The 14838-nt window shown below is 42.7% G+C and overlaps 1 protein-coding gene across 1 annotated transcript in view; it reads left to right on the forward strand.

The window, feature by feature from the left end:
• The window catches only part of LOC310753718 (steroidogenic factor 1-like), a gene marked incomplete at its 3' end in the record, with an annotated part of 48806 nt that overhangs the window by 10502 nt on the left and 23466 nt on the right, over positions 1-14838 (forward strand). Inside the window, exon 2 of the mRNA XM_083595067.1 lies at positions 8775-8916. Within this exon, the coding sequence (XP_083451193.1) occupies positions 8775-8916 (142 nt within the window). The remainder of the gene's footprint in view (positions 1-8774; positions 8917-14838) is intronic.

The raw sequence follows: 14838 nt of genomic DNA on the forward strand, positions 1-14838 counted from the left end.
CCTTGAGATTGAATTTCAATTGCCAAATATCTTCCTTGGTCATCTTTAAAAATTTGTTTCGGTTGCAAATTTTCCTTTGCGTAGATCACCACTCCTCTCTTTTTTACTCTGTCTGAAGATATAAATTCTTGTCCCAATCTTTTATTTATTAATAGTTTCCTATGTGCTCTTGTCACATGGGTCTCTTGTAGACAAATCAAGTCCAATTGGTCTTTCTTTAAAGCATGAAATATATTTTTTCTTTTTCTGGGAATATTTAAACCGTTACAATTCCAGGTTAAAAGTTGCAGAGCCATGATGGGGCTATTTACTCTTTCCTCCTACAGCTCCCAGTTGTTGTTCCTATTTTGTCGGTGATTCCGTATCCGTGTCTAATGATCCCTTGCTTGAAGGATGCCCTTGTCCTGGAAACGTCTCTTTCTGTAGGTCTTCTTCGTGTTCTCCTAAAAACTTGTCTTTATCACTCACTGTCTTTATTCTTCTTTTCTTCCCCTTATATTTAAAAGACAAGCCTTGAGGAAACTCCCACCTGAATGGTATGTAGTTTCTTTTCAGCAGCGTCACCAAGTCCTTGTAGAATCCTCTTGCATCCAAAATACTTTTGGGAATATCTTTAAAAATCTCAATATGAAAATCTTCAATTTGAAGGGTTGTTTGGTAATGCAGGTTCAGTATTTTATCTCTCTCCTCCTTTGATCTTAAAGTTATTAAGCAATCTCTGGGTCTGTTCTTCCTCTGCCTTATACCCAGTCTAAATGCACTCTCTATCTTAAATTCTTCCTTATCCAGCTCCTGCTTCCAAAAGTCAGAGAATTCTTTTGTCAAGTAATCCACCAAGTTGTCTCCTTCCTTTTCCGGCACAAGTCTGATCCTTAGGTTCCTCTCCTTGCGTTGCATATCTTGCATAGAGAGTGCCAGCTCGTACTCATCTAGTTTCCTGTACACCGGTGGGAACTTTTCCTCGGCAGCAGTTGCAATTTCTTTAGCTTCCTCAGCTATCTTTCGTGTTGTAGATGAATCCTCCAATAATTTCCCAATTGCTTCTGCATTAGAGTTCACTTTGTTCCCAAGGTCAGTTATACTTTTTGTATTTAAATCAATTTTCCCAGAGATTTCTTCAATTTTCTTATTTGTTTCAGCAACTTGTACTCTAGTTTCTGCGCCTTGCTTTTTTAGTTCCTCCAAAGAGTCATTTATTTTCCCCAATACCTTAGCAAATGCTTCTTCTGAAGACATTATTTTCACTTTTGCCTTTGAGACAGCTGCAGTTCCAGAGGCTCCTGATACAGAAGCCCTTCTTTGCATAGAAAGATCGACTTTGTATTGTCTGCCAGATCTCAAGGTTGTTTCTTGTGAGTCCTCTTTCTCTTTACCATCTGCCATAACAAAATCTTTCACTCAAGGTCATTCCCACACTCTTAAGCTGTCGGACAAAAGTTCTCAAGTTTTAAGCTCCACTTGTTGCTGAAACTATTCGCAAGTCCTCTAGAGGGCGTAAAGCCAATTCTTTGCCTTCAAGTTGGTCCCAAACAAAAGCCCTCCTAGTCCCTTTCAATTATTCTTTTTTCTTTTTAAAAGATCCAAATCAATAGTGTCCTGCATATAACTTTACTGTGAAGTAAAGTATTTCAAGTTGAGAGTAGCCAAAGTCAATATTACAGTTACTTTTTTACCTTCTTGTAGCGACAGTCCTTAGCCGGTTCCTTTTCTCCGGCAGTCCGATCCCCAGGTTTAAGTGCAGCGGTAAACAGTTCAATTTCTTTTAAACAGGCAGGAAAACACTCTAAAGTCTTCTTCCCCCCCCTCCTGCCTTCGGGGAGGGAGTTCTTAGCTTGGTGGTGGATTTCTTAGTTCCCACAACTCTCCTTTCAAAAAGTTACAGCTTGAATGCCTTTCGCTTTGATCTTGCTACAGAACGGAAAGCAGACTTCCTTTTTAGTGCTTGTCCGTCTCGGTGCCCAATTTCCTTAAATTTAACGTCCAATTTATATTTTGAAGTTCAATCCTACTCACGGAAAGTTGCTCTTTTTAATCCAAATTCACCGGAAGAAATCAGCGCTCTCCGCTAATGGCGACGCGGCTTCACTTCGCAGGCTGGGTAAAAGCGACTCTCGGCACCGCCCCACACACCCTCCGCTGTTCCGTAGCCTTTAAAAAGGCTATTTCACAACGTCGGGGGGGCGCAAAGGTGCCCGCCGAGTCTCCAGTTCACAGGCTACGCGCCTGTGATTTTTGAGGGTCCCCGCTCCGCCGTGGCTGCTGGACCCGAACCCACGAAGCAGATCTCTCCCGGAGCTCAGGGAGAAATCCGCCATTAAGCGCTGGCGCTGACCGGAAGTCCTCAGAGAGCATTTTTGAATTCTCCTCCCAAGTGACAGCTGCTTTGGGCAGGGTGGGGTCTTCAAGGCAAGGAGTGTGGGACCCACCTGTGATCCCTGTTTCTGGGGAATTCTTCGCACTTCCAAACTCCTTGAACTTCTCACACTTCCCCCGCACATTTTATTAAGATGTGGTGTTAAGATGTTAAGAACGGTGGACTCATAATCTGGTGAACCCGGTTCGCTTCCCCACTCCTCCACATGCAGCTGCTGGGTGACCTTGGACTAGTCACACTTCTCTTTTTTTTTTTTGTAAATTTTTTAATGATTTTCCAACATAAATTAAAACACATTACAACTGACAATACATAGACAAACAAACATATAAACACGTATAATTTCATAACCTCTTTTTCTTAAACTTTATTTCAACTACTTCCCCATACCTCCCTTTTCTGCATCCCTATTTTAAATTTTTCAGCAACCCCTGATTTCAATTACTTATGATTCACTTTCTTAAATCCTTTTTCTCTCACCCACTCATTTATCACTGCAATTCTGTTTTACATTACCCATGACATTTTAGCACTCATTAATTTTACAACAGTTCTTAAGATAAACTTTAAATTTCTTCCAATCTTCTTCCACCGTCTCTTTTCCTTGGTCGCGGATTCTGCCAGTCATCTCAGCCAGTCCCATATAGTCTATCACCTTCGTCTGCCACTCTTCCAGCGTGGGTAGTTCTTGTGTCTTTCAATACTTTGCTAAAAGAACTCTTGCTGCTGTTGTAGCATACATGAAAAACGTCCTATCCTTCCTTGACACCATTTGGCCTACCATGCCCAGGAGAAAGGCCTCTGGTTTCTTGTGAAAGGTACACTTAAGAACCTTCTTAATTTCATTATAGATCATTTCCCAGAAGACCTTAATCCTTGGGCACGTCCACCAAAGATGGTAAAAAGTACCTTCAGTTTCATTACATTTCCAGCATTTATTATTGGACAAATGATAAATTTTTGCAAGCTTGACTGGGGTCATGTACCACCTATATATCATTTTCATAATATTCTCTCTTAAGGCATTACATGCCGTAAACTTTATACCGGTGGTCCATAACTGTTCCCAGTCAGCAAACATAATGTCATGACCAATATCTTGTGCCCATTTAATCATAGCTGATTTAACCGTCTCATCCTGTGTATTCCATTTCAACAGCAAGTTATACATTCTTGACACATTCTTAGTATTGGGTTCTAACAATTCTGTTTCTAATTTTGATCTCTCCACCTGAAAGCCAATTTTCCTGTCCTGTTTGAATACTTCATTTATCTGGTAATAATGAAGCCAGTCTCTTACTTTAGACTTCAATTTCTCATAACTCTGTAGTTTCACTTTTCCCTCCTCTTGTTCTATAATTTCCCAGTATTTTGGCCATTTAGATTCCATATTAAGTTTTTTCACTTCCTTAGCTTCCATTGGTGACAACCACCTAGGGGTTTTGTTTTCCAACAAATCTTTATACCGAATCCAAACATTATATAGTGCTTTCCTAACAATATGGTTTTTGAAACCTTGGTGAATTTTAACCTTGTCATACCATATATATGCATGCCAACCAAACCTGTTATTGAACCCTTCCAGATCCAAAATGTCTGTGTTTTCAAGAAGCAGACAGTTTTTCAGCCAGCAAAAAGCCGCTGATTCATAATACAGTTTTAAGTCTGGCAGGGCAAATCCCCCTCTTTCTTTTACATCAGTTAATATCTTAAATTTTATTCTGGGCTTTTTGCCCTGCCAGACAAATCTAGATATCTCTTTCTGCCACCTCTTGAAACAGTCCATTTTATCCACTATCTGCAATGTTTGAAACAAAAACAGCATTCTCGGCAAAACATTCATCTTGATAACAGCAATTCGGCCTAACAAGGAAAGTCTCAAATTTGACCATATTTCTAGATCTTTCTTAACTTCTGTCCAACATTTCTCATAATTGTCTTTAAATAAATTCACATTCTTAGATGTCAAATTAATCCCCAGGTATTTCACTTTCTTTGCTACCATTAATCCGGTTTCACTGTGGAACCTCTCTCTTTCAGCATCTGTTAGATTTTTCTCCAGTACTTTCGTTTTCTGTTTATTCAGCTTAAAACCTGCTACTTGACCAAATACTTGTATTAGCTCTAAAACTCTTTTCGTACTAGTGTCTGGCTCTTGTAAAGTTAATACTAGGTCATCTGCAAACGCTCTCAGTTTATATTGTTTAGCTCCGACCTGAATCCCTTTAACCAGCTGGTCCCCTCTGATCATGTTTAATAAAACCTCCAAGACAGATATAAAAAGTAATGGGGATATTGGGCACCCCTGTCGTGTCCCTTTTTCAATAGCAAATTCTTCAGTGACCACATTATTTACAATTAATTTTGCTTTTTGTTCAAAATAAATTGCACCTATACCATTCTCAAAGCCTTGGCCTACCCCCATCCCTTCAAGATTCTTTTTCATAAAACTCCAAGAGATATTGTCAAAGGCTTTCTCGGCATCCACAAATATTAATACTGCCTTAGTATTAATATTAGCTTCTAATAATTCCATAATATCTATTATATTTCTCACATTGTCAGATAAATGTCTTCCTGGAAGAAAGCCAGCCTGGTCTTTATGAATCTCTCCCACCAAAACTCTCTTCAATCTTTTTGCCAAAATGTCTGCAAAAATTTTGTAATCCACATTAAGTAATGATATAGGGTGGTAGTTCTTAATCTGGTTCTTCTCAGTCTCCGATTTTGGTATAAGTGTAATATACGCTTCTTTCCACGATTCGGGTGCCTTCTTCCCCTCTAAAATTTCATTACAGACTTCCTTCAACGGTTGTACCAGCCATTCTTTCAGAGCTTTGTAGTATCTGGAAGTCAATCCATCTGGTCCTGGAGATTTTCCCAATTGCATATTTTGAATGGCTCCCTCTATTTCTTGCTCAGTTATCTTCTGGTTCAAAATCACTTTACTTTGTTCAGAAATTTTTTGTAATCCATATTTTTTAAGAAATTCTTCTATCTCTTTTTCATTCACCGGCCCTTGTGCGTAAAGTCTCCTGAAATAACTCTGAAAACAGTTTCTAATCTCATTTGGTTTATAAATATTCCTTCCTTCAACTTCTAGGCTTGTAACCATATTCAGTTTTTGTCTCTTCTTCAATTGCCATGCCAGAAGTTTCCCACATTTATCTGCCGATTCAAATGTCCTTTGTCTCATTTGTTTTATTTTCCATTCTATCTCCTGATTCATCAGTTCCATATATTGCCTCTGATAAAACTTAATTTCTCTCAAAATTTCATGTGACTTTGGCTTTGATCTCAGTTTTTTCTCTCCTTCTTTTATCCTTTCCAGAATCTTGTCCTTCTTCTCATTCTGTCTCTTCCTTTTTATAGCATTCTGCTGTATTAAAAATCCTCGCATAACGGCTTTACTTGCGTCCCAAATTACTCTTTTCTCCACCTCTGTTCTCAGATTTATCTCAAAGTAATCCTTCACCGCTTTCTGGGCCTTTTTGTACACCTCTTCATCTCTAAATAGGGAGTCATTCATCCTCCATCTGAAGGAGCCAGCTGTTGTTAAGTTCATCTCCATCTTTTCAGCATTATGGTCGGAGCAAGTCTTTGGGCAGATTTCCCCTTTTTTTTATCTTTGGTGCCATCCCACTAGTTACCCAAATTTGGTCAATTCTAGTCCAGGTCATTTTTGCTTCAGAGAAGAAAGTTCCCTCCCTCTCAAGAGGGTTCCTTGTTCTCCAAATGTCAAACAGGTCCATATTGTCTGTCATTTCAAAAAAAGTCTTTGGTAGTCTCCCATCCTTGGAAACCACCTGTCTTTGTGCTTTATCCATGTTTGTAGAGACCACTCCATTCATATCTCCCATCATAATTACATTGTAATCCAGATAGTCCATTAATGTCTCATGCAATTTCTTGAAAAATTCTGACTTCCCTTCATTTGGAGCATAAATTCCTATTATCAATAATTTTTCTCCTTGGACTTGTATTTCAATTGCCAAATATCTTCCTTGTTCATCTTTAAAAATTAACTTAGGGGCCAACTTTTCCTTTGCATAGATCACCACTCCTCTTTTCTTCACTTTATCTGATGAAATAAATTCCTGTCCTAATCTTTTATTAATAAGTAATTTTCGGTGTACTCTGGTCACGTGGGTTTCTTGCAAACAAATCAAATCCAATTGTTCTCTTTTTAAAATATGAAAAACCTCACGCCTTTTTCTGGGAAGATTCAGTCCATTACAATTCCAACTTAGAAATTGCAGAGCCATCTTGTTATTTACTTAATTGTTCCCCCAACTGCCCCAAGCAGTTGTTCTTCCTCTGTCGGTGTTTTGAGCCCAAATGTTAAATTTAAAATATCTGTTACTTCCTTTGCATTTGTAGGTTCCACCACTTCCTTCAAGAAGTCTTCCTCGTTCCTTCCCAAAAATTGTTCTTTGTCTTGCACTGTTTTTATTTTAATTTTCTTTCCTTTGTAGTTAAAAGACAAGCCTTGTGGAAACTCCCATCTAAATAATATATTATTCTTTCTCAACAGAGTGACCAAGTCCTTGTAATGAGCTCTCACCTCCAAAATATATTTAGGGATATCTTTATATATCTGCACATAGGACTCTTTAATCTCCAGAGTTCTTTGAAAGTGTAGATTTAATATTTTATCCCTCTCCTCCTTAGATCTTAAAGTTATCAGACAATCCCTTGGACTCTTTCTATTTTGTCTCCTGCCCAATCTACAAGCAGTTACTATCTTGAATTCCTCCTCCTTCAAATTTCCTTGCCAAAATTCCAAAAACTCTTTTGTGAGAAAGTCTATCAAATTATCATTTTCACTTTCTGGAACCAGTCTCAGTCTCAGATTCCTCTCTTTTCTCTGCAATTCCAGTAAAGACAGGGCCGCCTCATGCTCATCCAGCTTTTTGCAGACTGGTACTAACTTTTCCTGTGTAGTTTCTGCAGAAATTTTTGCCTCTTCAGCAATCTTTCGAATTGTAACATTTTCTTCAATTAATTTATTTATTGTCTCTGTATTGGACGTGACACTTTTGGTATTTAAATCTAATTTTGTTGACAGTTCTGTCAACTGTTTGGAATTTTCTGTGCTCTGCTTAGTCAGAGCTTCCAAGGCCTCATTTATTTTGACTAATGCCTGTGTCACTGGCTCCATAGGTATAGTTGTCACTTTTTCCTGTCCAACTGCGCCTGCTGGAGTTGAACCTGATATAGAGCCCCTTTTCTTTTGTGCAGCTTTACTTTTAGCTCTTGTTGTTATCTCTTCTGCTGGGCCACTCATGTCCCAAGGTCTTTCCCACGGGAATTGCTTTTAGATGGAAAACTCCACTGGCTTGCTCTTTACAATCTAATTTGTAACTATTTCCCTACAACCCTGTAGAGGGAGCAGTCCAAAGTCCAAAATACAAAGAAACAAGGATTCCCTTCAAAAGTAGCAACAAATTTTCCAATATGTTTCCAATAGTAGAGCTGTCAATTAGTAACTTCTGCAAAGTCCCAAACTTATAACAAATAAAGTCCCCACTTTATAGTAAATAGGCAAAGCACCAACTTTATAACAAATCTCTAATGGCAGTTCTCAGTCCCGGTGACTTACTTTCCAGGCAGTCCTTCCCAAGGATTTAAAACGGCAGAAAATTCCACTTCTTTACTTCTTTCATGCAGGTAATGCAAATTAAATCTTCCCCCCCCGGCTTCTGCTTGCTAAGGGGGAGGTTCAAATTCAGTGTCCGAGTTAATCAGTTTTAAAATTGTTTCCTGTCAAATTGCAGCTTTGTATTTCGTTGCTTTAGCTCTCATGCAGTCTGGAGAAGGCAGACTTCCTTACTTTTTACCTTCCCCGTTTTCAGCCGAATTTCAAAGGTTATTTTAAAGTTGTTGTTCAATCCTACTCACGGGTAATCAAATTGAGTTCCAAATATCAGGAAGGAATCGGCGCTCTCCGTCCATGGCGACGCGGCTTCACTCCACGGGCTGGGTAGCGACTCTCAGCACCGCACTCACACCCGATGCCGCTCCGGAGCCTTTAAAAAGGCTCCTTTGCAGTAAGGGGGGCGCTTAAGGTGCCCACCGAGCCTCCGTGTTCACAGACTTCCGCGCCTGTGATTTTAGGGGTCCCCGCTTCGCCGTAGAGGTCAGACCCAAACTCGTGGAGCAGTCTCCCTGAGCGGAGCTCAGCGGGAGACCGCCATTGAACGCTGGCGCCGACCGGAAGTCGGACTAGTCACACTTCTCTGAAGTCTCTCAGCCCCACTCACCTCACAGAGTGTTTGTTGTGGGGGAGGATGGGAAAAGGAGATTGTGATAAAGCGGGATATCAAATCCAAACTCCTCCTCCTCCTCCTCCTCCTCCTCCTCTTCTTCTTCTTCTTCTTCTTCTTCTCCTTCTCCTCAGGGCTTCTTCAAGAGAACAGTGCAGAATAACAAGCACTACACGTGTACGGAGAGCCAGAATTGCAAGATCGACAAGACACAACGCAAGAGGTGTCCCTATTGCCGGTTCCAGAAGTGCCTTGTGGTGGGCATGAAACTCGAAGGTGACTCCAGTTGGCATAGTCTTGGGCGGGTGGGAGGGGGTGAGTCTTTGCAACACAGAAGGTAGGTGCTGACGGGAAAGTGCCTTCTGCCAAGTGGGTGGGGGAGGGATCCTGATATCCAGCCTATGTCCTGGATGCTGCTGCCTCTGAGTTAACCGCGGCCAGGAGGGCTTCTGCTTCAGCCCAAACAAGATGTGGGGACGTGAGACTTGACATGGGCGGGAGTGGGTGGAAGGACTGGTGACTTGACTCCTACCAGCCATTTTCTTCCTCGTTCCCCCTCTTAACCCCCGTTGCTTTTCTACCTCTGAGGGGGCGGGGAAGCAAAACATATAGGTATACATGCATTTCTTGCCTAGAATGCAAAACCTTCCCTGGCCAGGACGTGCGTTTTTGAAAAGAGCGCGCCTCCACACACAGCGTCCACCCAAACAACAGTGCCAGGTGGTTTAAAAGAGACTTTTTGAGATGTTCTAGATCTGCTTCCTTTATATCTTTAGCCTCTTTCCCCTCTACCCACCCCGTCCCCTAGTAATCCCCCCCTTCTCCTTCTGCTGGGTTTCCATGTGTCCCGTGTGGGTCTCTAGAAGGAGGGCAGGGACCTTACCCTGCAAGGACTCTTGGAAGTGAGACCATGTAAAATGTAAAGGAGCTGAGTGCTTTTTCTGTGTATGCTGTCAAGCTTAGTTGCAAGCCACAATATCCTTATTACTATTAATTCAGTGTTCCATTTGAGTGGAGGCCCCCTAAGGCCGTTATCATTGGGAAAGTCGGATAATGATGACAGTATTCTTGTGGTTCCTCAGGAGCCAGTGATGGTAACCAACCTGGAAGGCTTTAAAAGAGGATTGGACGAATTCATGCAGGATGATAAGGCTATCAATGGCAGCAATGCTTTCAGACGTGCTCAGATCCTGCTTGCATGTTTCCCATGGGGGTATCTGGGTGGCCACTGTGAGAACAGGATGCGGGGCTGGATGCCCCCCCCCCCCCGCTTGGGCTCCTCTTATGTTCTTGAGGCAAAATGCCTGTGCAGCCTCTTCTGACGCTCTTATGTCCAAAGAGCGTTTCGTGCCCGCCGCCCCACCCGCGTCATAATGCTGACTCTTTGAGAAAGGGCTAGCAATGGGGCGATAATTAAATCTGACAGGACTCCCTCCCCACGTCTCATTGCCCAGGCCCAATTCCTGATGCTCGGTGCGCTTTGCTGGAGAAGTCCTGAAAAAAACCCGCATTTATTTTTATATTGCTTTTAAAACCCGACTTTCCAGCTCTGTTTCCACTGAGTGAGCTGAAGATTGGTATATTTCCCATTTAGAGTCTAGCAATTAAAAAGCCGCAGTACCGATTCAATGCACACTATTTGCTGGTACTCCCAGTTTAAAACCCGACTTTCCAGCTCTGTTTCCACTGCCGCTGCCGCTGCGGGTTGCTGTCTTGTTCGTGGGGACCTTCCTGCCTTGGAGAGCTGAGGGCTGCCTGTAGCTTGCAGCGGCGTGGCAGCCTGGAGAGCAGGATGGGGCGGCGGCTTTGAACGACATAAAGTGAAAGTAAATTCCTCCATGGGGTGGAAAGGAGGAGGCGAGGCTGGGCGCTGGTCCCGCAGGAGGCTGCTCCACAGCATAGTAGTCTAGGTCTGGAAGGACATGTGTCTCCGGGAACCAGTTGGGGTTTCAAATAATAAAAATAAGATAAAAATAGACACACAGAGAGATCATATGAGAGCCATCTTCAAATACATAAAGGGTTGTCGCATGGAAAATGGACCATGCTTGTTTTCTCCTGCTCCGGAGGGTAGGACCCGAACCCATGGTTTCAAGCGACAAGAAAGGAGATTCATTCAGACTCAGCATCAGGAAGAAATTTCTGACAGCCAAAGCTGTTTGACAGTGGAAGGGTCTCCCGCGGGAGGTGATGGTCTCTCCTTCCTCGGAGGCTTTGAAGCAGAGGTTGGAGAGCCACCTGTCAGGGGTTCCGTAGTTGTGATTCCTGCACTGCGGGGGTTGGGCTAGACGACCCTTTGGCTTCCTCCCAACAAAGCCCAAGTAAAGACTACCAATTTTATCAGATCATTAAGGCTAGTTCCATAGTTGCCAGGCTTGCGATGAGGGTTGTCTTGAAAATGATGGTTCTGTTGCCTATGTCATAAAGGAATGCCAAATCATATAAAGTGTCCGGCGGTTCTACTCGTCTTCAAAATCTCAGATATGTGTGCTTCTCTCCATTAAAGCTGTATTCCAGAGTGTGTGGTACAAAGTGTCCAGTGTAAGATTTTGGGCTGTGTTCCACTGAGTTGAAATTATTATTATTAATTAATTAATTAATTAATTAATTAATTAATTACATTTCTAGACTGCCCTTCATCCGAGGATCACAGGGCAGTGTACAATATAAAATCACAAAAAATACATCCCTTAGTAACAATTAAAAAACAATGTCCCCCCACAGTTTAAAAGGCCACAGATGATGATGATGATGATAATTATACCCCACCCATCTGGTTTGGTTTCCCCAGCCACTTTGGGTGGCTTACAGCATATCTAAAAACATAATAAAATTAGCCAAAGGTCTGGCTGAAGAGGAATGTTTTTGCCTGGCACTTAAAGATATGTAGAGATGGCACCAGGCTAGCCCCCCATGGGGAGAGTATCCCACAAGTGGGGAGCCACCACAGGAAAGGCCGCTTCTCATCTTGCTGCCCTCTGGATCTCTCGTGGAGGGGCCACATGAAAAAGGGCCTCAGAGCTTATGGATAGAAGCGGTCCTTGAGGAGTGGTGCTCCTGAGCCATTTAAGGCTTTATAGGTCAAAACCAGCACTGAATTGGGCCTGAAAACTAAGTGGCAGCCAGTTGAGCCACAGTTGGCATTATATGCTCAAACTGTCTTATTCATGCTGCCAAGGTCATATATAAGACCGATTCTTTTGACAATATATTTACATTTGTATCATCAAAAATATTCAGTAACATTAATTTTGGGCAACGAACAATAGTTTCTTTAGCAATATTTATCATTCATGTCAAGAATAAATTCCAAAAATCTTGCACCAAATTACAGTAAATGATAATATGTACGAAGTTTATTGCAGTCCCTCCAACTAGTAGGTGATAAAGAAGGAAATACTTTTGACATTTGCAAAGGAGTGCAATACCATCTGTGAAATAATTTCAAGGAGTTTTCCCAAAGAAATCTGGAAGCAGATTTTAAGAACTGTGATTCCCAAATTTTATTCCCGTCCTTCCCAAAAAATACCCCCATATTTGTGTGCAAATATATAGTTCCCATATCTTTTTGAGGGGTTCCATAGATCCATTGATAACCTACATTAAGCAATATAGAGTATAATTAAAATCTAATCCTTTCCCTGCTCTACCCATTGTAATTTTCAAATTTTGTTAAGGGTGATTGTCCCTTCACCATCTCCAGTTGCACATACAGACTCAGACATGCTTATGGGTGAGCTGTGTGATAAGCCAGTGGAGATAGGGTTTCCGTGTATGTGTGCGGGAGATACTTTGTACATGCTCAGAAGCACCTTCTACACATATCCCAAGGCATGTGGATGAAAGCAGGCAGTGCCAAGAAGGCGTGTCTGTGTGTTTGTTTGGGCACTAGGGGTATACCAATTTCCTGTATCATAATGGGATGCACTTTTGCTTAAAAACACTGAAAAAGGGACTATGGAAAAAGGTTGCCCTGAAATGAAAAGTTGGAAACACTGTATATGTAAAGTTACTACTCATAACTATCAGCACTTTTAAAAACTTCATGGAACTGTTTATAACTTTTACAGCTGCCTGGAACTTCCTAAAACTGTGGCGAATGTTCAAGAAGAATCCAAATATTGGTCTATAGGGAAAGATTTTTGGGCAAACAACTAAACTTCTTAATTTTTAATATTTCTTTCTGTGGCAATATACAATTGTGGTTGGAGAAACCCAGCTGGATGGGCAGGGTATAAATATAATCATAATCATAATCATTACAATGTCGCACAAGATCCTCAATTTATTCTCAGCAATAGAAGTGATGAACCATGTATAAAACATTGTACATGTATTAGAAAATTTGCAAGCTCTATTTTTCCTGTATACATGCTATGCATAATACATTATACAGTTACATATACAAAAATTGATGTATTGATTTCAGGGTGACCTTTTTTCAAAAGGTTTGGAAATGACAGTTCATTCCTTTGTTTTTAGGCAAAAGTTCATCTAACTAAGCTACAGGAACATGAGGTTGTAAAAAAGTTCTAACCCTAGCAGACACTTCCCTTTCCAAAGATCCCAGGGGAAAGGAATAAAAATAATATTAAGATTTGTTTTTTGTTTAAATCCCAGCAGTCCGGACATTTATTCCGGCAGGTGCTCAGCTTTTTCTACCGTTGCAAGGAAATAGCCTCCTATCCTGAGCAGTACCGAGTGTCTCGGCCACGGTCCCGACTCACTGGAGTCCATTGGGCACGCCCATTGTGCAGAACCTGGCTGGCTGGAACCCCTCTGATAGCAGGCGCCATGGGGGGGGAGAGATCTGCTCGGTGGTGAAGTGCCCCCACTTTGCATGCCAAAGGCTCCAGGTTCAATCCCTGGCACCCCCCCCCCCCGTTTAAAAGGACCCTTGGCCGGAGAGCTGCTGCCAGCACAGCAGACAATACCGGTGGGTTAGATGGGCCCTTAGCTAGAACCCCCACCAGTGTCCGCCAGATTCTTCTGTTCTGTGCCTTGGCGGAGCAGGTGTGATGAAACCTTGGGCCTCATCCTGGAGGTTTCTGAGCTACAATTCCCATCAGCCCCAGCTGATGGTGGTTGATGGGAGTTGTAGTCCAAAATATTTCTTTGTTTGCATTTATATCCCACCTCGTTCTCCAAGGAGCTTAAGGTGGCAGAGGTACAGGGTTCTCCCTTCCCGATTGAATCCCATCGCAACACTCTCTAGCAATACCATTGCAGTGCCTTTGAGTGCATGCAGAGTGCCCATACCCTTTGATGCCTTGCGACTGGCCTTCACGTGGCTTTATCCACCAGGGGTCGCCGTGAGGGGCGGAGAAGGGCTATAGTTCAGAAGGTCCCAGGCTTAGTCCCCAGGTACATCTCCAGGAAGCAGGGCTGGGAGAAGACTCATGAGGAGATGCTGCCAGTCAGTGTAGACAATTCCGAGCTCTATAGACCAGGAGTCTCTGACTTGGCAAAAGGCAACTGCCCCACGTTCTTATGTTCTTCTATTATTCTGCGTGGAGCAAATGGGTGCATGAAAAAGGGAACGAAAGAGAAGGAGGGGCACACATTCCAACACAACTCCCTGGTTGGATGCTATTTTTTCATTCATTACTTGCATTTATATCTCCTCTTTTCCTCGGAGAAGCTCAATGTGACATCCACGTAGCGTCCAGAGTGGCGCAATCTAATCCCAACGACAACCCTGTGAGGTAGGCTAGGGTGACAAGCAGTGACTGGTCCAGGGGGCAAACTTGTATGAAATATTGTGGGAGGGCAGGTAAGCCCCTTCCTGCACACACATCACATCACTTGAGTAGCAATGCCCATCAACCGGGGGCGGGGGGGAACTGTCCCCCTCAAATATTTTGTTAGGGGGTGGGCAAAGGGACCTCGACCCCTAGGAGTTGGTTTCTATGGGCTGGCCTCTAATGCCACACCCAGGGAGCTTCGAGGCCGAGTGGGAGGATTTGAACCCAGGTCTCTCCCAGGTCCTAGTAAACTAATCACTATGCCACTATGACAGCAATTTTGGATGGCTTCGGGGCGTAGTGGTTTTTTAGCTTCTCTTTTAGCACGTCCCATGGCGCTGCCTGGACTGCTAGTGGCACGACCAAAACTCGGGCTGTCTCGAACACCTCGGGCTCGCAGAGGCTGAGGAATAGGCCCCACTTACGCTCCTCTGACCCTTCCGTCAGCTCGTTT

Source organism: Podarcis filfolensis, assembly GCF_964270895.1.
Source record: "Podarcis filfolensis genome assembly, chromosome: W".
Classification (NCBI taxonomy): Eukaryota; Metazoa; Chordata; class Lepidosauria; order Squamata; family Lacertidae; genus Podarcis; species Podarcis filfolensis.